The 27,803-nt window shown below is 39.3% G+C and overlaps 1 protein-coding gene across 1 annotated transcript; it reads left to right on the top strand.

Annotated features, from left to right (window-relative positions):
- Positions 1-238: 238 nt before the first annotated feature.
- LOC134743976 (zinc finger protein 62-like) lies at positions 239-27,494 on the top strand. Its single transcript, XM_063677607.1, has 13 exons — positions 239-442; positions 15,209-15,623; positions 16,004-16,263; positions 18,390-18,502; positions 19,911-20,054; positions 21,046-21,181; positions 21,871-22,104; positions 22,373-22,799; positions 23,093-23,356; positions 24,167-24,365; positions 26,165-26,254; positions 26,961-27,107; positions 27,353-27,494. The coding sequence occupies exons 1-13, from the start codon at positions 320-322 to the stop codon at positions 27,486-27,488; spliced, it is 2,688 nt and encodes an 895-aa protein (XP_063533677.1). The 5' UTR covers positions 239-319; the 3' UTR covers positions 27,489-27,494.
- Positions 27,495-27,803: the final 309 nt, after the last annotated feature.

Raw genomic sequence — 27,803 nt, 5'->3', positions numbered from 1 at the left:
TTCTCGCTAATGCGAAGGCGAATGGGGCCTAACTTATGCAAGTAGCTGGAGCAAGTAACGGTGTGGGATTTGTTGAAAATGGCCTGAATGGTTTCGAGAAAAGGATGGTACGGCCGTGCCTCTTTGTTTTTACGGATTTATAAGCAGTATCGAAACGCAATAAAACTTAGCGGAGACAGAAGCTGTCAATGTCAAATCAATATTTATTAAATTTATTTATTAGTGCTATCTGTGGTGCTATCCTTGTAGCCTATTTTAAAATTATTTCTGGGATTATGCGTTTTTTCTTACTTCAATACTTGGGATTAAAATTTTCATAATGGATTTGTGCAGAACCTGTCTTAAAACTCCGGCCAATAAGGCTATGTTAGAGTTGGAAAGGGGTATAAATGTTGACAACAAAAACTATATCGAAATCATGATGTTTTGTTTAGATATTGAGGTAAATATAATAATAATAATAATTCATTTATTGCAAGTAAGTTACACTCATAATGTGGTTAGTAAAACTTAATTCTAAATTATGTATTAGTATTTATTAAACCTAGGGATACATCTATATCTATAAACTATTTTTGTTGTCAGCTGAGTAGGTACGGCACATGTAGCCGACTGCAACACTGCTGATATAAGCGTGTGGGAGTTTATTATAAACGTATAACCTGTTGCGGCAAGCAAGAAAGCATACTCAATTTCATGGTAGATGGCGCTGCGCTGCACACATCGCGCGCTACGGGTTTCCTGCGACCTATATAAGCGCGGCCATTGTCAAGCTTTTTACTTTTGCAATATCCTTCAAAGAAATAACATGTCATGTATACGCGTCTAATTTATTAATAATATAATTGTGTTGCAAATCGGCGTTTCAATTCTTATTTCACGTTATGAGGAACTAGAGTCTACAAAGTGGTCCTTCGAACCGGATATATAGTGAATTAGTGGTGAAAAACGAACAATCGCAGTGAAATAAGAATAATTTTGAGAGATTATAGACGTCACGCATCGAACATTCTAGAACAAAATAAATGAAGAAGGAACAAGAGTGAAAAAACAAAATACGAACAATGATGAAAAAAATACTAAAAATACGAGAAATAAACGATGAATGAATAATATTTACGAGGTTTCAGTGCATAAATACAACAAATAACCATATCGAGTACCGCGAGAACAATAATTGAGTGATTTTCGTAAAAATAGTCGGCGCTTCGGTGTAAACAATGGACATAAAACTGTGAAAATACATCGAGATTCGTAATAATTTTGAAGAAAACGTGTAAAAACGAGCAAAGCTACGAACATTTAGTGTTTTTCAAGCCAAAAGAGTGAAGATTCAAGATATTTCGTAAGATTTTACTACATAACCTACAAAATGGATACTTACGTGTCGGAACAAGAAATTACTTACGAATTAATAAGAAAGATCGGGATAAACTTAAAGAAGCAAGGAAAATCACGTATTACGAAAGGCTATGTACAAGCTAGAATTGATACATTGAACGAGTATTGGCAGAAATTTCAAACAAACCATTTCCAAATCTTGAAATATGCAACTACGGCTCAGAAAAAGGAGCATAATTACTTCACAACCGACTTGTACTCCAATGGAGAAGAAGAGTATTTTGTGATTAAAGGAGAGTTATCGGATACTATCGAGCTATTCAACAAATCCGAAACTTTGAGTGAGCAACCGCAATCGCAACCGCAATACAAGTCAACGTCGGAAGTAAACAAGCATTCTACGCAAGAGGTGAAGCTTCCAAAAGTGATCCTGCCCCAATTCTCTGGAGATTATCAAGAATGGACGTCATTTAGAGACCTGTACACGTCGCTCGTGTCGCGGAGATCGCGAAGTCTGTTATTGTGGTATGTATCCTATCTGTCACTCTTAGCGTACTTTTCACTGGTAACACTGGCGATCGAGGTCGGCCAGTGTTATAGGTGACGGTGGGAGCAAGATGGCGGGAACGAGTGGAGACAAGTTGAGAAAGGTCGTCTGAATGCTGGTACGTAACACGTGGTGTCGTGAGTGCATTCAGGTACAGGAGACTCTTGGTAAGCGAAACATATCTATATTTTGTGAAATATAGATATTGCAGTGACCTTGAATTAACGAGAGAGACTTGAGATATGCTTGAGATAGAGCTGAGTTAAAGAATTGTTATTCTTTGTGTGTCGCTCGAGTTTGAATGTAACAAGTGAGGTGGCTGGAGGTTATCGGTTTGAGTTACTGGAGGTTTTTTTATGGAGGCTGATGGATGAGCTGTAGGGGTTGTTGTGGAGGCTCGTCGGGGACCACATGGTTCCCACCTCAGTACTCATCGCATGAGGTTGAGAAGAGTAATACCTATGAGATGCGGGATGCACGATGAGTTCTCTTGTCGAGATTCAGTTGTGCCGTGCATCCACTGATACAAGCCACGGGACTTGGGGCCCTTCTAATCTCCCTGAGAGTGTTGAGGTTACATTCATAACAAGAGAATAAGAGATATGAGATTGAGAGTAGATGGAATTGTGCGCCCATCGAGTGTTGATTCCTGGTCAGTGCAATAGCTATTTTATACTGTGCTTTGTATTCGTAGAGATCCATGTAGCGAGGTTATCATTACATCCCCCTTGGAGTAAAACTCCGCTACATGTTTTGGTGGAGATGCTTAAAAAATCTATCGGCTGCGGTTCACGTGTTTGGACTTTAGAATGAGAATAAGAGTTGTCGTACTTAATGTTGAATTATTTATTTATTCAACTCGACTTTTTTTCGGTTTGGGTATGCCCATGGTGGTGCGTACACATGGGATAGTTTTGACCCATTGTGGTGCGTACACATGGACAGTAATATTTCCCAGCCGCGAAGAGAATATGTATGTCTCGAGCTCAGTGCCGACTGATTGTAGAATTTTATTACACGGTGGACCGGCCGACAGACGATTCCTTGTTTTTTTTTCCCTTCTTCTCGATAGATCAGCATTTTTTGCGCTGATTTTGTTATTTGTTGTAATACCGTGTTTAAAAGTAATTATAGTTGGTCAAACCAAATTGGCAGTAAATAAGAACAAAAAGCTATACTCATCCTTTTCTTTTGGGTGCTAGTATTAGTGTGAGACAAAGATAGTATGATTCTCTCTGTCTATAATTGAAATGAGACAGTCCTTTGACAAACTATAATTACGCTTTTTACTCTGGCTACACTGAACTTAGTCTCTGATCACGTTCAGAAACACGCCACTGTTTACGTTCGATCAAAATTATTTGCAAATTTATTTATTAAATTTGTACTTGCGCACGTTTCCTCGTTAGCTTTATTACACCAACTTTATTTTTATTGTGTAAAAGACAAAAAGAAGTATTGAAACATTTACTTGTTGTATTATTTTCCCTACGGTCATTATTTACGTTACGGAATATTTATTGTGTTTGGTATGACAGATCGATCGGTCGCGTCGTATAGAGGCGATTTAAGTGAAGTCTAGAAACTCTAGAAGTTTCAAGTTAGTCTATGGTTTTACTTTTGCAAACTTACCCGTTTTTTCTTTCGCCGGTTGTGAGAAAACTTTTGTGTTAGAAATATACAATCGAATAGAAGTGCAATTACTTAATTAAAAAGTGCAAAAGTGTTGAAGTGGACTGCTAAATAAGCCGTTGTAAGTAATAGTTTTAAGGCGACTCCATTATGAAGTAATTTGGTAGTTACAATTTCATGTAAAACTGACAAACTTTTATGGTACTTAAACTCTACTTCAAGTGAACGCATTTCATTGCAGATTAGCATCAAGCAAAATGCAAGATTCACATAAGATTTAGAAGCATATGAAGTATATCGGTAGCTTGCATTGCGTACAAAATGGACTTTCTGCTTTCCACGTTACAATTGCGCCTAGAAAGGCTAACAGAAGCATTAAAGGGAGCCACAGAGGCCCTTAACAGTATTGAGACTGGCGTAGCAAGGGACAGGATAATTGCTGTGAAAATTAATGTTAATAGTAGATTGTTATCGCTCACAACAGATTTAAATAGATATTTGTCTGGCGCGACGGACATCAAAGAAGATTTCTGCAATGAATGTCGAGATATGCAAGTAAAAGCGGAGGACACGCTTACCGAATTAGAAATTGCGATAAAACTATACTGCCATGAGGGAGAAAACAATCATAGAACGCGTCTACCTAAATTAGAGTTAGGGAAATATAATGGTGACATTCTAAAATGGAAAAGTTTTTGGGATAAATTCGCGGCTAATGTTGATAGTAAGGACATTGCCAACGTTGAGAAGCTTTCATACTTGCTAGCGTCATTGGAGGGACCAGCCCTTCAAGCAGTTGAGGGTCTGGAAACTACTAACATCAACTATCCGATTGCGGTAGACATTCTCAATAGCCGCTTTGGTAAACCTACAAAGGTCATCGATGCTCACAATGATGCTTTGCAAAATCTGGCTGTAGCGAAGGATTCACCTGAAGATTGTAGGCGCACTCTGAACATTATAGAGAAGCACCTGAGGGTATTAGAAGCTCTAGGGGAGAAAGTTGATGCTAGTTACCTTAGAGTTATTGTACTTAATAAATTTCCATCAAGAGTGGTATACCAAGTGTGGCTTATGTCAACCGATGATTCCTTTGATGCAGTCCGAAAGGCTTTGGATGCCGTAATAACAGCCATGGAGAGTTCAGTTGTTACAAACATGAAGAGTTCTGTGATTCCGGTAAAATCCAATGACACAACGGAGATGAGTACACCTACTTCAACAGCAACACTGCAAATTGGAGCTGTAAGGAAAAGGAAATGGCAACAAAAGAGAGAGGCAATTTCAGCTCAACCTAATAGGAAACGCCCTAAGAGAATGTGCATATTTTGCAATGAAGAACATTACAGCGAGGATTGTACCAAATTTAACACATATAAGGAGAGGATTGGCAAGCTGAAAGATAGGTGTTATGTGTGCTTCCAAATAGGACACCGTGCCTCTAAGTGCACAAGAAGGAGGAAATGTGTACATTGCTCTAGAATGCATAATAGAGCACTTTGCCGACAGAAGGTGCAGAAGGGTAAGGATGGTGATATGGTTCTTTCAAACATAACTTCAGTCAATGTACAGTTAAATAAGCCATCTAATTTCTTACAGACGGCAGTAACCCAAGTAAGGACAGCGGAGGGGAGAAGTCTGAGCGTTAGACTTTTACTTGATTCTGGAAGTCAACGAACTTATATTACAAACAGAATAGCAAAATTATTACGAATTAAACCTGATGGAGAAGATTGTTTGATGATTTATACATTTGGATCAGAAAAGCCTAGAGAAATGTTTTGCCCATATGCAACAATAACTGTAGTGAGTAAACGTAATGTTGAAAGACTGATTAGAGTGAATATAGTTCCATACATCACCGCAGAGGTACCCATGGCTAAGGTAGAGTCACCAATGATAGACATCTTGGCGGACGATGCTTCTACTGGCGCAGGCATCGATTTGTTGATTGGAAATGATTTATACTTCTCATTTATCAGGAAGAGTGTTGATTTGGGAAATGATACTTTCCTAGTTGATTCTGATTTTGGTTGGTTCCTCGCAGGAAGTGCTACTGACAACAAGGAAGGGGACACTCTATCAGTGGCCACATATTGCCAGTGCCATGAAATTAATCAAGACTATTTTACAGAACCAGATCTTCCTCTGCGTACCATAGATGTCAAATTTTTATGGTCACTTGAGAGCATCGGGATATGTGATTCTCCAAAAACTACATGTGAGGAAGAAGCCGTTCAGCACTTTAACGAGACTGTCAAATACAGTGAAGGAAGGTACCAGGTCAAGTGGCCGTGGATAGAGTATCCTCCAAAATTGCCTACTAATTTTGGACTTGCCTTTGGAAGATTAAAGGGTGTATTACGAAGATCAAATAAAGAAGTCATGACGGAGTATGAGAAAATTTTAAAGGAACAGCTTGAAGCTAACATAATAGAAGTCGTGGATCCTACCATTCCTGGTGACCATCCAGTTCACTATCTGCCCTTTCATATGGTTCAACAGAAGGGTAAAAAGGGTCGGCTAGTCTATGATGCTTCAGCTAAGCTTAAAAACGAGAAAAGCTTGAATGAGTGCTTATACAGAGGTCCGAACATGCTGGAAGACCTTACAGGATTGATACTGAAATTTAGAATTGGGAAAATTGCTATCACCGCCGATGTTGAAAAGGCTTTTCTTCAAGTTGGTCTACAAGAAGAGGACAGGGATGTAACCAGGTTTCTCTGGGTCAAAGATTTGAATAAGGAACTGACTGAAGACAATATCATGCAATATAGGTTCTGCAGAGTGCCTTTTGGAGTAATATCAAGCCCTTTTCTCTTAGCGGCAACAATTCGATATCACATTTCAAGGACTAACAAAAGTCTTCTTCCAGTGATAGCAGATAAATGTTATGTAGACAATTTAGTGACGTCAGTTCAATCAAGAGAAGAGGCTCTCAATTTGTATGCTCAAACAACAAACTCATTTAAAGAATTAGGAATGAACATACGAGACTGGATGTCTAATGACAAAGATTTTGTAGACAAGATTCCCAAACAAAAGAGAGCTAAACAGGAAAGTGAAATGAAGATCCTCGGTTTGGTATGGAATTTGGAAAATGACACTCTACGGCTCAAAATGAATAACGAAACCTTTGAGAGCGAGATCACAGACAGAGGCATTACAAAGAAAGGAGTCTTGAGAGTGCTGGCACGTCTGTATGATCCATGCGGCTTTGTATCACCGCTCATGCTACCAGGAAAACTCTTGTTCCAGGAGATTTGCACTAGAAAGTTTAAATGGGATGAGATTCTGCCTGAAGACTTGTCGACATCATGGAGGAGCATAATTGAGAATTTAAAAGTTGTTAAGAATGTAGAACTGCCAAGACATGTCGCAAGTGGATCAAAGTCAGAATGCACGAAGTATGAACTACATTGCTTCACTGACGCATCTATGAATGCATATGCAGCAGTCGTTTATCTGCGAGTCATAACTGAAAAGCAAGTATCAACTTCTTTTCTCATGTCAAAATGTAGAGTAACACCAGTAGAAGACAAGAGTGATCTCAAAATTCCTAGACTTGAATTGCTAGGGTATCTGATAGGAAGTAGACTTCTGAGGTATGTTAAAAGCCACATAGACCTAAATATATGCAAGATATATTTGTGGACGGATAGTCAAGTTGTCATAGCTTGGATCAAATCAAGTAGACTACTTCCACCATTTGTATCGAGACGAGTCAATGAGATCAAGCAAATTAAGGACAGCTTAGGTGCAGAGCTGCGCTATGTCAACTCAAAAGAAAACCCTGCAGACATAGCTACCAGACCAGAATTGTGGCATCATAAACAGGATCTATGGCTCCATGGTCCAGATTTTCTTCTAAAAGAGCAAAGTGATTGGCCTAAGGAGCAGAGGAAGGAAGAAATGTGCTTGGCCGGGAGGGCTCTGGACACGGTGGATGGTCCAGAGATGACAATTAAAGGCTATGAAGACCAAGATAATGATCTTAACCTTTCTGAAATGGAGGCTATTCCTGCAGCCACTACACTTCATGAAAGTTTGGATTCTATGCAAAACCCCTCAGATGAAGAAAAGTGTGAAGAGACAGTGACTGAGATAAAGAAGTTGCAAGAAAAATTCTTTTCAGAAGAAGTTTCAGGAAAGGTGACTAGTTTGTCACGGAACTTAGGTATCTTTGTAGACGAAGATGGGATCTTAAGATGTAAAGGAAGATTTGCAAATGCTAATTTATCCTATGATAAGAGATATCCCATTCTGATTCCGAAGAAATCACCCTTCACAACCCAGATAATACTTAAGACGCATAGAGACAACTACCATGTTGGGGTCCCACACACGCTAAGTATATTACGCGAAAAGTATTGGATCCCTCATGGGCGAGCCCAAGTACAGAAAGCTCTGAAGAGATGTTCGCAGTGTGAGAAGTATTCTGGAGGTCCTTACAAACTGCCACCACCACCTGCACTACCCAGTGAAAGGGTTAGTTATAGCTCTCCATTTACCTTTACTGGATTAGACTACCTGGGTCCAGTATTAGTGGAAACAAATACTGGCAGAGAAAAACGATGGATTTGTCTTATGACATGTCTAGCAGTTCGTGCTGTACATTTGGAGTTGGTCAAGGCTTTGACGGCTGAGGAGTGCTTGCTAGCGATACGCCGGTTCGTGGCGGCTAGAGGATCACCTAAAGTATTGATATCTGACAATGCACTACAGTTCAAGCTAACAAGTGAAGTACTAATCCATTCATACTGCCAGGAGAAACACATCAAGTGGAAATTCATCACGCAGCTTGCACCCTGGCAAGGCGGCTTTTACGAAAGATTAGTTGCACTGGTAAAGCATTGTTTAAAGCGCACACTTGATAAGCATTTATTAACAGACGGTCAAATGCATACAGTAGTAAAGGAGATTGAGGCTGTATTGAACACAAGACCTTTGACTGTAGTGGGTTCTGACCCAGAGGGAGTGCTACGACCAGCTGATTTTCTGTCTCTAGGTCAGTGTCTAGAAATAAACCCAGAACTTGGTGAGGGAACCTCACAAGGCACCAATACCAAAGTCGACTTGGTTGAAGGCTGGAAGAGAGGTCAGAGGATTCTTAACGAGTATAAAGAGATGTTCACCAATCAGTACCTACCGAGTCTGCGGGAAAGATTCAGCCATTCTCATAAACAACAGCGAGTGATTTCAAAGAAGTCGCCTGAAGTCGGTGACATTGTACAAATTAAGAACGATTCCAAAAATAGAATCAATTGGAAGGTTGGTAAAATCTCAAATTTAATCCGAAGCCGTGATGGTGAATGCCGAGCAGCCAAAGTGGTAGTTGGGAATACAGAGTTTACGAGATCCATAGCCCATCTGTATCCGTTAGAGTCTGAGACATACGGCCCAATAGATTATGCACAACTACCATTACAAGAAAACGAGATGGCAGAGACACCAAATGAGCACATGGAGATGGTTGAAACTATGGAACCCATAAGAGTATCAGAAACGATAGTGTCACCCGAGCCCGAGATGGAAATTGATGAGCTAACAATCCCTACTGAATCGGTAACCGAGAAAGAAGTTTCTGTGTTAGATTCTGAAAGTAGTCCTACGCAAACTGAGCAAGCTCCCGCTGCTGATACATACGAGGCAGAAGTGAGAGAGCCAAGAGTTATGGAAGAACGGCCAGAGGAGGCGACAAGAGTAAGGCGGAACGCTGCCATTTGGGCTAGAGAACGAATAGCCGAATGGACGCGTCAGCTAATGACGCTACTTATGTAATTTTTTCGCCCTCGGGAGTGTCGCGGAGATCGCGAAGTCTGTTATTGTGGTATGTATCCTATCTGTCACTCTTAGCGTACTTTTCACTGGTAACACTGGCGATCGAGGTCGGCCAGTGTTATAGGTGACGGTGGGAGCAAGATGGCGGGAACGAGTGGAGACAAGTTGAGAAAGGTCGTCTGAATGCTGGTACGTAACACGTGGTGTCGTGAGTGCATTCAGGTACAGGAGACTCTTGGTAAGCGAAACATATCTATATTTTGTGAAATATAGATATTGCAGTGACCTTGAATTAACGAGAGAGACTTGAGATATGCTTGAGATAGAGCTGAGTTAAAGAATTGTTATTCTTTGTGTGTCGCTCGAGTTTGAATGTAACAAGTGAGGTGGCTGGAGGTTATCGGTTTGAGTTACTGGAGGTTTTTTTATGGAGGCTGATGGATGAGCTGTAGGGGTTGTTGTGGAGGCTCGTCGGGGACCACATGGTTCCCACCTCAGTACTCATCGCATGAGGTTGAGAAGAGTAATACCTATGAGATGCGGGATGCACGATGAGTTCTCTTGTCGAGATTCAGTTGTGCCGTGCATCCACTGATACAAGCCACGGGACTTGGGGCCCTTCTAATCTCCCTGAGAGTGTTGAGGTTACATTCATAACAAGAGAATAAGAGATATGAGATTGAGAGTAGATGGAATTGTGCGCCCATCGAGTGTTGATTCCTGGTCAGTGCAATAGCTATTTTATACTGTGCTTTGTATTCGTAGAGATCCATGTAGCGAGGTTATCATTACATCCCCCTTGGAGTAAAACTCCGCTACAGCTCGTTCATAATAAAACATCGCTGAGCAAGGTACAAAAACTTCATTACCTGAAATCAAGTGTCACCGGTGAAGCTGAACAATTATTGAAGCATCTGCAAATAACCGAGAAAAACTATGATGTTGCATGGGAAACTTTAGACAAGAGGTACAACAACAAACGCATGATAGTAAATACCATCTTGAATAGATTTATGAATCAAAAGAAAGTGTACAACGGCACATCTAGATCTATCAGAGAGCTACTCGATACTACCCAAGAATGCCTGAACAGCCTTAAAAACAACGACGTAAAGATTAACGAGTGGGATACTATCGTGATTCACATTATACTCAACAAATTGGATGACGAGACGCGCAAACAGTGGGAAGAGGAGATAAAAGCGCTACCTGTACAAGAGTTGCCGAAACTAGAGAAGTTTACAACCTTCTTAGAGACACGTTTCAGAGTGTTAGAAATGGTTCCATCTACAACCTATTCGAAGGACAGAGAGAGAGCTATCGTGAGACAGAGATCCTTTCTAACAAGCCCCGCTACAACTACAATACAGTGTTCCTACTGCAAACAAAACCACTTCACCTATCTATGCAAAGAATTTGCAAACCTAGATGTCAACAACAGAGTTCAACATGTCCAAAAGGAAAGACTTTGCTTTAACTGCATGTCATCAAAACATAATGTGAAAAATTGTAAATCCAGAGTATCTTGTCATCATTGCCAAAAAAGACATCATTCTTTACTTCATTTTGAAAACCAACCAACTGAGAAGAGAGAAAATCCAATACAATCTACATCGAGAGAAACCGCTACAAATTTGAGAGAAGAGACTACTACAAAACCTTCAGATACGCCAAAAATAAGAAACTACCTTATCACTCAGAGTCATACTGCGCTCATGGCTACCGCACTAGTAAACATTAAGACTGGCCATGGTATACAAGTTCTACGAGCACTCATTGATCCCTGTTCACAAGAATCATTTATAAGTGAAGCAACTGTCAAACAATTACAGCTGCGAAGAAAACCAGCTGATGGATTAGTTACCGGAGTGGGTCATATGTCAACAAGAATCAAGTCCGCTACAGATATAGAAGTTTACTCAAGGTTCAATGACAACTTCAAAGTCAACTGCACAGCCTACATTGTTCAAGATGTCACCGACATTATGCCTGAAGTCCCAATCAGTCCACAGAAATGGAGTCATCTGCAATACTTGTCACTTGCAGACCCAACTTACCATACACCAAGCAACATTGATCTACTACTTGGAGTTCACATCTACACAGACATTTTGATGAACGGAGTGATTAAAGGAGAACCAGGTACTCCCATAGCACAACAAACTCGCTTGGGATACATCCTGTCAGGAGGTCAGTTGAACAACAACCACATGAGAGAGTTCAAAAGCATGCATCTGAACATAACATTAGAGAAGATGGTAGAAAAATTTTGGGAGACAGAGAGATTAGAGTCAGAGGAAAACGACACTCTCACCCCACAAGAACTTCGAGCTGAGAACATTTATCAAGATACAGTAGCAAGAGATACAAACGGAAGATACATCGTATCACTTCCATTCAAGTGTGACAAACCTACTTTACCAGAGAATTCGAGAGAAATCGCACTGAGAAGATTCATGAGCACTGAGAGAAGATTAGAAGCAAACACAAAATTGAGAGAATCCTACAATGAAGTCATGAGAGAGTACATAATGTTACAACATATGGAATTAGTTGAACGAGATGTACCTATGAGAGAGCCAGACAGAAGAGTATACCTGTCACATCATCCTGTGATCCGTGAAGACAGAGACACTACTAAGCTTCGGGTAGTTTATGATGCTTCATGCAGAGGAGCCAACGGAGTAAGCCTCAACTCAGAACTGCTAATTGGTCCGTCACTTCTGGGAGATCTTCGAGACATTCTTATGAGATGGAGAACGCATAAAGTCTGCTTTGTCGCCGATGTCATCAAAATGTACCGGCAGATCCTTGTAAGAAGAGAAGACACAGACTTTCAGAGAATACTTTGGAGATTCAGCCCTGATGAAGACATAAGAGAGTATAGAATGCTAACTGTAACCTTCGGAACAGCATGTGCACCATTCTTAGCAATCAAAACCCTGAGACAGATAGCAATCGATGAGGCAAACACAGAAGATTATGCACAAGCTCGAGAAATCATCAACCATTCTTTCTACATGGATGATGTACTGTCAGGGGGAAATACAATAGAAACCGCAGTAGAGGCTAAACGTCAACTGACAGAAGTACTAAGAAGAGGAGGCTTCGAGTTACAAAAATGGTCTTCAAACAGCAAAGAATTCATAAACACAGTAGAACCAGAGAAGAGAGCGAAGAATTCTGAGATAGACATCAACAAAAAAGAGACAATCAAAACATTAGGAATCACTTGGAACTCAAACGAAGATACCCTCTTAGTAACAAACAAAATCAACACTTTATCTGAGCAGCGAGTAACAAAGAGAAACGTCTTAACAGTCATCGCTTCCCTGTTTGATCCAATGGGTTGGCTAGCACCATCTGTAGCCATGGCGAAAATATTTCTACAGAAGACCTGGTCAAGAGAATTATCATGGGACACAGAGTTACCTGAAGACTTGAAGACAGAGTGGAAGACTTTCTGCAGTTGCATAGAGCACCTGTCAGACGTGAAGCTTGAGAGATGGATCGGAACGACCAACAACAGCGAGTTAGTAGAACTGCATGGCTTTGCTGATGCATCAATGTCAGCCTACGCAGCAGTAGTCTACAGCAAAGTAATCCAACCAGACGGAGAAGTCAAAATATCACTCATCATGGCAAAAACAAAAATCTCACCGTTGAAAAAACAACTCACTTTGCCCCGTCTTGAACTGAGTGCAGCACTGCTACTGAGCCAACTACTGAAACACGTCGCTACAGCTATGAGAATCGAGCACAACCATACATACGCTTATTCAGATTCAAAAGTAACCTTAGCCTGGATTCTCGGAGACCCGCTGAAGTGGACAACATTTGTGAAAAACCGAGTCATTGCAATCAACAACAACATAGATACAACATGGTCGTACGTGAACACAAAAGAAAACCCTGCAGATCCAGCATCGAGAGGAGTCACACCTGAGAAATTAAAAGAACATACACTATGGTTTCAAGGCCCAACATTTTTACATCAAAGAGAATGGAGAAGAGAACACTATGAAGTAGAAGATACAGATCTAGAAACAAGAAAATCTATCAAATGCGCAACTACTACCTTGTCAGAGAAGACTCAGAAGACAGAAGATTTCATACTTACAATTTCAAAGAGATATTCATCATTGAGAAAACTCATCTCAGTCATAGCCTACTGTAGAAGATGGCTTATCTTAAAAAACAAACATGTAAAAGAAAACTTACCTCAATATGTAACTCATGATGAGCGAGAAGAAGCACTTACAACATGTATCAAGCTTTCTCAACAACTAGAATTTCCACAAGAAATCGAAGCTCTAAGAAATCACACAACATTGAAGAAAAGAAGTCGTTTACTGTCATTTACGCCCTTTCTCGATGACAAACAAATCCTGAGAGTTGGAGGAAGATTGAAACATGCAGATTTAGAGTTCCTGAGCAAACATCCAATTATCCTGTCCAAGAACAACGTACTGATACCACTTTTACTTAACGACGCACACAAGAAGACGTTGCATGGAGGCCCTCAACTGATGACTACATATCTTAGAGGAAGATACTGGCTGATTGACGCAGGAAACACTATAAAAACATACGTGAGAAATTGCTTTCCTTGTGCTAAACAAAAAGCAAAGACAGTAACTCAACTGATGGGTGACTTACCTGAGATACGAGTGAAGCCGTCAAGAGCGTTCCTTATAACTGGTGTAGATTTCGCAGGTCCAGTAAACGTGCGCATGAGCCCTGGACGAGGAACAAAGACTTTCAAAGCATATATAAGCATCTTCATCTGCATGGTAACTAAAGCAATACATATAGAATGTGTGAGCAACATGTCTATGGAAGCGTTCATGGCAGCATTTAGAAGATTTACATCACGAAGAGGATTCGTCAAGGAGATGTGGAGTGACCACGGGACTAACTTCATTTCCTCGAGCAAAGAAATACTAGAGACTTGGAGACTTGGCAAGTCAACAATCCCTGTTGAACTAGCAGCCCTACTAGATACAGAAGGCACCAAGTGGAAGTTCATCCCTCCTGGATCACCAAACCATGGCGGATTGTGGGAGGCCGGAGTCAAGAGTATCAAGTTTCATCTTAAGAGAACTCTCGGAGACGCTACACCTACCTTCGAAGAATTTACAACTCTTTTGAACCAGGTCGAGGCTTGTCTGAACTCAAGACCTTTATCACCGCTGAGCGATCATCCTGATGACCTAGAGCCGCTGACACCAGCACATTTTCTTGTCGGAGAACCGTTAGTCACCATCCCGGAGAGAGATTTGACACAACATAAGACAAATTCATTATCAAGATGGCAAAACATTCAGAAAATGCTACAAATATTTTGGAGAAAATGGCAAACTGAATTTCTAACAAGATTACAAGAGAGACCGAAGTGGAAAATCAGAAAACAAGAGTTTAACGTCGGAGACCTCATACTAATTAAGGATCATAGATTACCTCCTAGTAAATGGCTACTAGGTAGAGTTGTACAGAAACACCCTGGACAAGACAACGTGACACGAGTCTACGAAGTCCGCACAGCAACTGGAGTGCTAACCCGCTCGATTTCGAAGCTCTGTCCACTACCAGATGTGAGAAGAAAGGATTCTGCTATTCTTTAGGCGGGAGTATGTTGCGGCAAGCAAGAAAGCATACTCAATTTCATGGTAGATGGCGCTGCGCTGCACACATCGCGCGCTACGGGTTTCCTGCGACCTATATAAGCGCGGCCATTGTCAAGCTTTTTACTTTTGCAATATCCTTCAAAGAAATAACATGTCATGTATACGCGTCTAATTTATTAATAATATAATTGTGTTGCAAATCGGCGTTTCAATTCTTATTTCACGTTATGAGGAACTAGAGTCTACATAACCAATACTACATGTTTCACTTCATTCACAGGTAACACAGGACTCAAAAATTACAACGAATCTGTGTAATATCTGCTACAGAAAAATCATTTCGTTTTACAAGTTTAAGGCTCTATCTTTAAAAAATGATGCCTACTTGAAATCATTGAACCCAGTTATATCGGAAGAGGATCAAAAACTGTCAGTGTATGTTGATGATGATGAAAATGGAATAAAACATGAGAATCCTTTGGAAACTGATGAATATAGTTCTTTCATAGTTGAAGAGCACACAATAGAAATAAAAGTAGAAATAGATGTGAATAATGAAGTCAAATTTGGAAATGAAGATATCAAGAATGAAGAACGATTAGAATACATTCAAATAGAAGACACATTGGAAGATATAGAGTCGAACAAAGAGCCACTGAGTGTGGTTAAAAAAATAAAAAATGAAAAGACCAAAAGTAGAGTGATAACTATGAAGAAACATAATTTTAAATCGCATTTACAATCGGGTCTAATGCGAATTTATTTTGTTACCTTTATTTACCGATGTTTCAACACAGGTTTCACTGGTCGTGGTCACGGCTAACTGATGTCAGCAAAATGTCAAAACAATAATTTCGCGTTAGACCCGATTGTAAATGTGATTTAATATGTTCAAAATGCGAAAGTTTTAAATGTTAAACATCATTTTTTTAGCCTTTACTAAACATGATCAAGTCATTGAGCACATTTTGATAAAATATTTCTATATACATATCTGGTACTTGTCCAGATTATTGTCTAAATGTTTTTTTATATGTAAATTATGTTTTTATACCATATTTTAATTTTTTAACAGTATGTAAAAAACATGGTCGTCCACCTAAATCTAAACCAGAGTACCAAATGTGCGGGGAATGTGGCAAACCGGTCCGTAACCTCAAGCGTCACTCGGCCCTCCACAAGCCTAAAGATGAGCGGAAGATGTTTCCATGCAAGGTGCCAGGCTGCCCTAAGCTCTTATTCACCAGGAGGGGTCGGAGATATCACTACAAAATTATACATTTAGGTTTAAAGTCTAAATGTGAAATCTGTAATAAAGGTAAGTGTAGAGTTAAGGTTTTGACTTTATTTCCTGCAAAAGCTATATAATAATATGGTCACTTTCAAGCTTTCGCGTCATAATACACCTTGTACAAGGGCTTGACACTCTTTGATAGAGAAAGATAGTCGATTGCGATTCCTATATGAGGAAAGAGAAAATAGTGCCATGCTTTGTCCTTATCACCGACCGGGCGGCATCATAGGTTTGTGCTTCGCGCTGCGATTCGCGCACGAGTGTGGAGTGGACTTCAGACTTGACTATGACGCTCAGGAGACGCTAGTGTTGGGTGACCCTAAAACAATTTATATTTTCGTAGCAATGAAATTTATTATTTATTAAATAATCCAAGCCACAAGTATTGTATCTGTAGGACACGGCACAGATTCAAATGAATAAAACATTTCCTTACGTTTGTCAAGGCAGCTCTACCCTTCCTAGAATCACATTATATATTACCTATATACTCATTTGAGAAGATTCATACTATAGTATGGATTTTCTCAAATGATTTTTACGCCTAAGACCGTAATCTGTCAAACAAGCCATTGTTTATTTTGTTTGAGCGGTTAGCACCCGCATTAGCCACGCGACAAAGAAACAATGTCCTTTAAAAAGCAAATGTATCGTGATGGTTTTAAGGTTCAAGTCTATGCACATTGTTGCTTTGCCACGCGTTGAGAACGGGAGCTGACCGCCAGCAGAAAAGAAACAATGGCTTTTGTAGTATAGTATTATATAATCTGTGCTTTTGTTTAACAGATAACGGTCTTAGGCGTAAAAATCATTTGAGAAAATTCAAACTAACAAACTCTTCTTGCTGGTTCATTTTATGTTTAACTGGTTTTTTTTCTTCAATTATTATTTACTAGCTTTTGCCCGCAGCTTCGTCTGCGTGGACTTAGTAACCAAAGCTAGAGTAAGAATAGCGCCTGGAGAAAATCTTATAGCAATTATTCAATTTAAGCATATTATGCACACAAATTAGCAGACACTTCATTAATTATCTCAATCCACCCCGCTTTTTACTTTCTTAAGGGATGATTTTCGGGATAAAATCTATCCTATGTCCTTCTCAGGGACTCAACCTATCTCTATGCCAAATTTCATCTAAATCGATTCAGCGGTTTAAGCGTGAAGAGGGAACACACAGACAGACAGACTTTCGCATTTATAATATTAGTATGGATTATCCATTATTAAAATTAATGAAATTAAAAACAAACCTAACCTAACCTATCTATAGGATAACCCGAGGAAAATCCTGAAAGTTAACGGTTTCAGAATTATGACTAATGATAATATGACAATCATTACATTATGACTTTCAATAATTATGTCAAACAAAGGGACCCCGAGTTTTACTTTATAATGAAATACCTTAAGCCTTTGTGGTTTTCATTTCAGGTATGTAAATAATAACAGGTATGTGAGATTGTGCAAGGGCGGATCCAGCTTTATAGTCAGGGGGGGTCATCTGACTATAAAATCAGAGGGTGGGGGGCAGGGTTGATAAAAATCATGATTTTTATAAAAAAAAACATAATAATCCGATTAATTTGATTTAAATCGGATTTATTTGGTTAAAATCATTTTTTTTTTTCATTTTCTAGCTTTTTTTCATCGAAATAAACCCACACAGCATCTTTTTTTCTTCCAGACATCTTTTTGTTGTATTCACTCTTTCACTAGTCAATTACGAATGACCGGGCGAAAAGCGAAATGCGTCTCGTATTTTAGTTTCGGGGAATCCTGGAACTGTTTCGGTACCATGTGTCTCGTATTATTATTATAGTTTCGGGGTTTCCCCGAAACTGTTACGCTATGACTCGCTTGCACATGTGTGCGTGCCGTAGTGGTCCGGGAAATTCCCTAAACAATTTTGGGCCGATTTGGTTGTAGTAAAAATTTAAAGATTTAAATCAATGATTTTTTTGAAAAAATCCCATATCAACCTAGGGAGGGGGGGGGGGGGTGTCGCGAGTTAAAAAAAAACTATTGGTGTACACTAGTGTCCTATGGCTGTCCTAGACCCAGCCAGGGCCCAGTCCCCTGGATCCCCCGTTGGATATGTGTTTTACAACACGTCGATACGGAACCCTCAGTGGGCGAGGCCGACTCGCACGGTTTTTTTATTTTTATATATGGGTTGACTGTTTGTTCCAGACGGCAGGTCCATGAGAAAGAGAGAAACGTCAAATGTCAATTTTGTTCAAAGGGTTTCTTCAGTAAATCTGCACTTCATGAACATTTAAGGTACGAAATATTTTCTGCACATCTATTCCGCAATTTTCAAACTCGATGGGTAGGGTGACAGTTGTCATTTGCATATACGTAATTTATAACTTAAAAACACCATAATTATCTCGCAAAATTGTATTAGATACTTAAGTGGATAGCTATTTTGATAGCGTAGACGGTGCAAGTGTTTTAACAACGTAGAGTCCGCTTATAATGACATCGAAGGGAAGTGACAAACACGTCATACTAAGCGGATGTCATATAAAGCATAGTTGATTTACTTTATATTTTTGTGTTTTTATTAAATTAATCTCAAATCCCTTTGTGACAGATAAGTTTTCTTTAACCTTGTACCAATTATCAACTTGTCACCGAGAATCAAAACTAAAACAACTTACACGCCACGCACTCACCAAACGTTCTCGCAGGGAAAGACGTCGGGACAGCCACGAAAACCAGCGAATGTGTCAGTATAACCGGACATCATTTCATGAAAACTGGATTTATAGGTATAGTAAGCGAAGTCATCTTATCTGAATGTCACAAATAATTTTATATGAAACCAAACTTCGCACAGTAATTACGTCATAGTAAGCGGTTGGTCAGTGTAAGCGAAGTCATAATAAGCGGATTCCACTGTACTTAAAAGTAAAAGTCATAATTTCATAACAGTTTGACGTTTAAAATGACACTTGCAGCGTCGTCTGGGCCAGGGACCGGACAACCCTTTCCGCGATAAAACCCTTTCAATGGGCGACACTTAAACACGGCTAACACATTGAAAGACTTTCCCTTTTGAACTGCAAGCCCATACATACCCTTACCTTTGACTAACCCTTACCGAAAAGCTAACCAAAAATAAGGCTAGCTCTTAATAAGGGTTACCCTTATCTTTAAGCGCTTTTTATAAAGGTTTCCCTTTGCGTGAAAGAGACAGGATTAGTATATACGGTAGTGTATGAAAAGAAAAGAAACTACGTGCCTAGTCAAAGAACGCCGCCGTCGCCGCCGACGATCGCTCGGATTCGAAGTAATGTGTGCTTTATGAACAAGGTAGACGACTTAAATTAGCACGCTTATATGCTAAAAGGGAAGCCCTTTATAAGGCTAACCCTTATAAGCAATAAGCAAGTTGTTGGTGAGCGGATGATAAGGGTTTTGTAAGGGTATTTGGGCTACCGATTACTCAAATGTGGTAGCTTTATATTGGTAGTGGTAGATTTATAAGGGTTTTTAAAAGCAAAACAAAGGGTTTCGTCTGGCAAAGGGTATGGTGAGTTAAGCCTTATGCAATACCCTTATAAAACCCCGATAAGGGATAGCGGGCCGGTCCCTGGTCCGGGCTATCAAAATCGCTGCAAACGGTTTGTTAGACTTAACAAACATTTATATATAACGCCATTAGAAACTATGACTCTCACAGGACACATACAGCGGAGCGCCCATACAAGTGCGAAGACTGCGGCAAAGCGTTCACCGGGAACTCCGCGTTGAAGAGCCATCGCTTTATCCACTCGGACGAGAAGTTCAACTGTGAACTGTGCGACAAGAGCTTCATTAAACCCGGGTAAATGTTGGCCGCCATTTTCAAATTTTTACTTGTTAAACTACATTTAAATCAAACCCCATATCTGAGGATTCTGAGGGTGGTATTTATTATATTTCTTTGAAAGGGGCCATTCATTAATTACGTCACACGAATTTCTAGGTTTTTTGACCCCTCCCCCCTCCTTGTCACATTTGACAAACCCCTCCCCCCTAGTGTGACGTGTCGTCACATTTTGGCAATTTTGTTTTCAACGAAATCGGCAATTCGAATTAGGAGTTATTAAATTAAGAAATATTAGTAATTTTTTAACACAAAATCGATTAGGAAAGAAAATTAAACGAGTAAAAACGATTAACGTTCCAAAAACTCGTTATTTAACTTTACAACGAATAAAAAAATTTGGTTAGGTACTCAAATTTTGTAACTCCCCCCTCCCCCTTGTCACATTTTCTTGACCCCTTCCCTCCCCCTAAACGTGTGATGAAATTAGTAGTAGTAGTAGTAAATCACTTTATTGTACAAAACAAAAATTGATAACATGAAATTCATATAAATTTAGGTACAAAGGCGAGCTTATCCCTATAAGGGATTAATTGATGATCCCCAATGTGTATTTGCGTCTCACATTTTTCTTAGTGAGAGAGTGAGACGCAATGCACATTGGGCCAAGAAATGAGGGCTACCGCGTTTAATTTCTTTCCTCGCTTGGGGCGCTAGTGTAGATGGAGGCCTTTGAAAATGTAAAATGCATAGAAGTTTGAGGGGTTTCAAGCTTTTTTATCTTTGATTAATCATGGTAAACAATAGTTAATGGTTTTAAAAAACCGGCCAAGTGCGAGTCGGACTCGCGCACCGAGGACCGAGGGTTCAATACTTTTTCTGTGAAAATTTCAACTATCTAGCTATCACGATTTATCAGCGAAGTCTTAGTAATAGGATCCAGTTTTTACCCTTTGGGCACGGAACCCTAAAAGAGAAGCACTTCTATAGATCATGTGTATTATTGCAGGAACTTGAAGACCCACATGATCATTCACACGAAGGAGAAGCGCTACCCGTGCGCGTTCTGCGGCGTGCGCTTCGGCCGCTCCGACCACCGCCGCCGCCACGAGTTCACCGCGCACAAGAAACAACGCACACCCAACTGAAATTAGGATAATGCAACAATAATAAATTTTACATGTTGTTCTTTTATTTTACAAAATCATAACCTGTCATAGTCTAACAAAATTAACAGTAGAAAAAGGCGCGCGTTTTTAGACGCCTAAATTTTTTAAATTTGCCGCTTTTTTCTACTGACGGAAATGGCTTGACAGACTTTGCATATATTTGAGTTGATTTGGGTGACGGTTATCCGTCCGATCTGCTCCAATGTGTAATGCTCTAGTAATAGGCACCGTGTGCAATGAACTTAATTTATTCCAAGGTTAAATCTTTGATATCATATGCAGTAACGAAACGCATGCACCTCTTATGCATGGAGACTATATAAAGGAGCCAAATCTCTATGTATGAAAAGTGTCCATCAAAAAACAGTAATTAGGCGGCGCCACCGTACACCGAAATACTACCAAAAACAACCTACGTAATTTGGTCGGGTTATTTGTTGCCTTATATGGTTCATGTTATACTCATGTCCCAGAGCCTATCTAGCGCCACCGGAGAGATTAGGAACTATTATTTAAAGCTGAAAGCGGTCACTTTTGCAACAATTTTGCCATAAGAGATTGCGATCCTTTCTATACCATCCATACTCTTATGTTAGCTGTCACTGTCAGTGTCAAATCATATCATCGCGAACGCAAAGTTGATAGATAGTGAACACTGAACAATACTATTATACTCTTTGATAGTGAATTTTGTAAAATTTATTTGTTGGTTGATTGTTTTTATAATAAATTGTCGAACGTCGTTAAGTCTTTTGTGGAACACACATTTCATCATAATGGATTTGTGCAGAACTTGCCTCGAAACTCCAGCCAATAAGAATATTTCGGAGCTGGAAAAGGACATACATGAGGACAACAAAAACTACTACGACATCATGGTGTTTTGTTTAAATATTAAGGTAAGTAGTGTTAGTTTTTTTACATTTTCAAAAATACAAAAGAGGTATCGCCTGAGACAATAATGTCGCCCTCGTCGCCCTTATACATACTTAATATTCGGGTTCGAGCGGTGGATACGTGATCCACCACCCGCTCTCAAGTTGCATATGAGTGCTTGTGGCGTGTTTAAAGGAGATAATCACAGTTTCGTCTCAACTATGATTTATTTATTTAATTATGTGATTTATTTATTTATTTAATTTGTGAAATGATTCATTTTAATTACAGGTTGTACAAGACTCCAAAATAACGACGAATCTTTGTGACAACTGTTTTGGAAAAATCATATCTTTTTACAAATTTAAGGCTCTGTCTTTGAAAAATGATGCATATTTGAAATCTCTGCACCCAACTTCATCTCTAGAGGACCAAAAACCAATACATGGTGATGGAGAAGGAATTCAAGAACACAAGATTATCTTGGAAAGAGATGACTATAGTCCGAGTTTAGTTGAAAATTGCATTAAAATAGAAATGCAAGTTGGGGATGAAAACATGTTAGAAGATGTAGAAAGTGCAACTGAGGATGAAGACTCATCAGATATTACAGATGATAGTGATGATGATTCATCGGAAGATGAATTTTCTGATGAAGAACCAAGTGCGGTGGAAAAGGTTAAATATAAAAATGTCTGGGATAGGTTTAAAAAAAAAGGTATAGAACTGTTTTAACATGTTTGCTGCGGCAATTAGTTTAACTTGCAATTTGTATCTGGTCTTTTGGCCCAGTGCTGCAGTGAGTGTGTTAAACATGCGAGCTAAATAAATGCAAGGTTTTACTTATTGCTTAGTAGGGTACAATGCCCTAAATCAGGTGACCATTAAAATTATATGAAACTTTTGAGGATCAATATAAAGAGAGGCAAACTTTTGAATAATTTATTCTATTTTTAGCAACAATATTGAACAGTTTTCAAATGAAATAAAGTGTATGTGTTTGTTTTATAGCACCAAAATGTAAAAAACGTAGCAGTCCCAAGAAAAAGCCAACCGGTAACAAAGACGTGATACAAGGGCGGCAGATATGCGAAGACTGTGGCATGTCGGTGCTGGACCTGAAGGCACACTTGCTTACCCACCAGCCTAAAGACAAGAGGCAGATGCTGCAGTGCAAGGCTTGTCCGAAGATGTTCATTACCAGAGGGGGGCGGCGGAGGCATTACAAGATCAGGCATTTGGGTGTTAAGGCCAAGTGTGATATTTGTGATAAAGGTATGTTTATGTAAATGGAGTAGGTAGCTCTAGAAATGCTTCAGAGTAGTATAAACGGGTTAATCAACTATGTATTCTCATTATCCTATTGCAGGGGTCACCAATTAGTTTCCTCAGGGGTCCGGACCATCGTGGTCCGTTTCTCCTTGAGTTTATTAAATAAGCAAAAAAATATAATACCGCGGTCCGCCATTTGGTGACCCCTGTCCTATTGTATAAATCAGTAACAGTAAGTCAAAAAAATTATGAAATAATACTAAAAAAAATGGTTATGTACAATTGAAGGCATGTTTACAAAAACAACATAACTAAGATTTTTTGCGGATTTGAGTTTTTGGTATCATAGCATTCGTCTAAGCAGGATCTACACGTAGAGCAAAAGATAGTGTCCAAAAATGACCCCAATTGTCCAAAATCAGTATAAAATAAATAAATCCACTAGTTAAGTAAGATAAATCTGTACCTCTCTGATAGAATACAAAACATAATTTCTATAGAAACTTGTTTTATTTTCTTACAAAAAGAACATAACTAACAAAATTTTACAAAAACAGCATAAGTGACAAACTTATTTTTCAATTTTTTTCCAAAAATACTGGTCTTTTAAATGTGTAATCGTATATTTCGGAACTATTGGCCACTTACTAAAATCACCTGTACAATGTTTATGTCCAATAACTAATATCAGAAGACATTTAGTTTTTTTCGTTTCCTGTAAATTCATGTCTAGTGTAGTTATGTTGTTTTTGTAAACATGTCTTGAATTATAATAAAATAGCCCCTATCTATGCTCTTGTCTGATTGTTCCAGAGGTAGTCCACCTGTCAGTGCACAAGCTCCAAGTCCACAACCCATCCGCCTTGCCGTTCGGGTGCGCCACGTGCGAGCGCCGCTTCGTGTGCAAGCCCGCGCTAGACCAACACATGACCAGCCACACGCAGCAGGCCGCGTTCGACTGCGAGATTTGCCACAAGAAGTTCCGCGCGAAAGGTCATCTCTCTACACACATGTGAGTTATATGTGTCGTTCTCAAGTAAAAGGTACCACATTTGCGCTTACCATAAGGGTTAAATTTGCTTGCATCTCAATACGAATAACCTGTCAGAGCGTCCTTGTTGTAAGCGACAATGTGGTACCTTTTACTTGAGAACGACACATATTTTGACTTATGTACTTTGGAGTTAACTTAGGACAGACGTCGGCAAAGTTTCGAGAAGAAGATCCAACCGACAGTGGTAGAAACCACTAGGTTTGGGCCTCGAACCAGCCGCAAATGTTGTTTTCAGGTCTAAAAACTGTGTGTAAATTTTTTTTTTGGTGGCTTGAAGAACCGCAAATGTAGCTCCACAGCAGCATGAGGCTTGCGAGCCGCAGTTTGTCGACCCCTGACTTAATATGGAATCATAATTACTTTGCTCCTGAATGTATCCCCATGCAAATGTGTGATAAGACTTAATATGAAATAATTAATTTATTCTATCAGACAAAATAAGTAATCCATACTTAAAGGATTAGCCACACTGGATGCGTTCTGCGCTTCTGCGGTCAGCAGTCAGGTCAAACCCGCATTATGTATGAACAACATTGACAGCAACCTTTGAAGTTGAAGTTTGACCTGACCGCTGCCCGCTGCCGGCAGAACGCATCCAGTGTGGCAAATCCTTAATAGTTAATACCTATTCAGCAACACTATCTCTGATAAGGTCTTTGTCAATATTAAAACTAGTTAAAATAACCACACGCCACATTACCGAGGACATATGATACCGCAAGCCCTAAATAAGACTTAGCTAACTTAGCGGTTTCACTCACGTATTCGGAGAACCTAGGTCTCCATTTTCAAGCACTAACAGCGCCTGAGTGAGTTTATGTTTCCTATCTTTCGGAGAAATTGCTTTGGCGACAACAAAGGCGGACCGATCGTAATATAGCTAACCTGAAGCCGCTCATTGCCCCGAAATATAAATGTGCTGCATTCCGTGGCAGCTTCCGGTTCCAAGCTACCAAGTGCTGGAATGACTTGCCGCCGCCTATTAGAAACTGTGGTTCCAAATTCGGTTTGAAACGGAAACTGCGTGAAATACTTTTTGACATTCAAATTAAATCTGGACCCGCTGCACGTTAGTTATTTGTATTTCTTTTTCTTCTTTAAAATATCAAAAAATGTTGCATAAATCACCCAATAAGTATTCATTACAATTACAATTATTTATTAATAAAATTACAATTTTACACATAGTAATTACATTACAATACTATTCTAAATTGACATCATTTTTCATATCCTTACATTAAATTATAAAAATTACAAATATTACAATGCATTCAATGACTATTCATTTATTATTATTTATTTTTATATATATTTATATACATATTAATATTTATATGTCACTCCCTAAGGCCTTGGCAGAATAACAGCGTTGGAATTTGCCTCGCTTGCAAATTGCAACAATATGCTGAGACAGGGCCTCTTCCCTACTGCACACATTGCTGGACCCGTGTGTATTTTTTATGTTTTTAATGTGTAAATAATTTAATTTTTGTTTTTGTTTTTGCTATTATTTTTATATTCCCTTTTTTAAACATCTTTTTTCTTTCATTGTATTGGCCTGTGTATGTGTGCTTTATGGAATAAATGTCTTTCTTCTTCTTCTTCTTTCTTCTATTTATTTAGATAACAAGATCCATTTTGTTTTTTTTATTGTGTTGTTGTTTGTTTTGTTGTTATCTAAGACTTAATATTTGCCAGGTTTCCTATGTTTCTCAGCAGAAAGTAATGTATTTATCTATATCTGTTTCTTTTAGTCGGCAAGTCCATGAAAAAGAAAGGAAGCATCACTGTGAACTTTGCTCTAAGTCTTTCTTCTGCAAAAGTACACTTCAAGAACATTTACGGTAAGTATTTTGATACTATTAAAAATATTCCCATCAGTTACCACGATATTTTTGGCAAAAAGGTCGTATTGTAAAATCGACCTAAAGACTATTGACTTAAGGCTCACTTCCACAGGATGCACTGGGACAGGAGGTCCTAGTATACTCCTACTAGTAAAATAGTTACATTATCTAAACTCGTCCCAACCCACTTTGAATTAAGAATAATTTTCACATGGACTGGACACCTAGTTCTTAACAAAAAAAATCATATTTATTGTTCTAAATTCAACCTAAATACTTTAAATTTGAGGTGAGGTTGAGACTCTCAGGAAACACCGCCAGTCTTACGAAAAAAGTTGCATTCATCTAAACTCGACCTAACGACTTTCGATTCAAGGTTCACTTTCGCAGCCTGCACTCGATCGAAGTTTTTCTCCTACAAAAAAGGCCACCTATTATTTTAAACTCGACTTAACTACCTTGACCTAAGGTTCATTTCCGCAGGACGCATAGCAAAGAGCGAAGTGTGAAATGTCGATCAATGACCAAAAACTCTCAGAAAACACCGCAAACTTAAATAAGTTGCATTCATCTAAACTCGACCTAACGACTTTAACTCAAGGTGGTTTCGCAGCCCGCAACGCAACGCAATCTCCTAAAAAAAGTCCGTACTTATTATTCTAAATTCGACCTTACGATTTTAAACTTAAGGTTCACTTTTCAGGACGCACGGCAACGAGCGAGTGTACCAATGCACGGAGTGCGGCGTGTCGTTCATGACCAAGAACTCCCTCCGGAAACACCGCCTCGTGCACAGCGACGTCAAGAGGTTCAAGTGTGAGTTCTGCGACATGAGCTTCAAGTTGAACGGGTACGGCGGCCATTTTGAATTTTTTGCAACAACTTGAAGAGCTGCAATTGTACTTGCATTCCATAGTGTCTATGCGATTTGCCTACCCCTGTCTTATTTTGATGTATACCCGCTATACCCAAAAGCGTTTCAAGCGTCAAGTATAATTGACAAACTTCATCCTCATAAAAATATATTTTGTAAAAAAAAACAATTTTGTTCTATCAAAATCATTAACAAAAATTGTCACATTGTTATTGTTGCAGTTACCTCAAACTACATATGATCACGCACACAAAAGAGAAGCGTTACTCGTGTCAGTACTGCGGCAAGCGCTTCGGGCGCCCCGACTCCTGCCGGAGACACGAGTCCGGCCACCAGAAACAACCTGCAGCCGACTGAACACTACTTTTATAGTGATACGGCTCAAAATCAAACGGCTGCTTTGAGTGCTTTGAAACCAGAGGGCCTACCGCGATCACCGAAGTTAGTAAATTGCGGGCATCTTTCTCTGTCACTAATTACTCCTTAATTGGAGTAAAAAAAAAGATGCCCGCAATTTTAAAACTTCAGTATTCACGGTGGGCCCTCAAGTGCAGTTTCGAAAGGTCGACACTTTTAACATTTATTAAAAATAAAACCTTAAAATTTCCTTAACCTTAAAAGGTTGTAAGTTTCTTGATACATATTTGTAAGACCATTCAGTTGTAATTTTAA

The sequence above is a fragment of the Cydia strobilella genome, chromosome 9, assembly GCF_947568885.1.
Source record: "Cydia strobilella chromosome 9, ilCydStro3.1, whole genome shotgun sequence".
NCBI lineage: Eukaryota > Metazoa > Arthropoda > Insecta > Lepidoptera > Tortricidae > Cydia > Cydia strobilella.
Note: the sequence above shows the minus strand (reverse complement) of the source record. Positions and strands in the feature narration are given on the sequence as shown.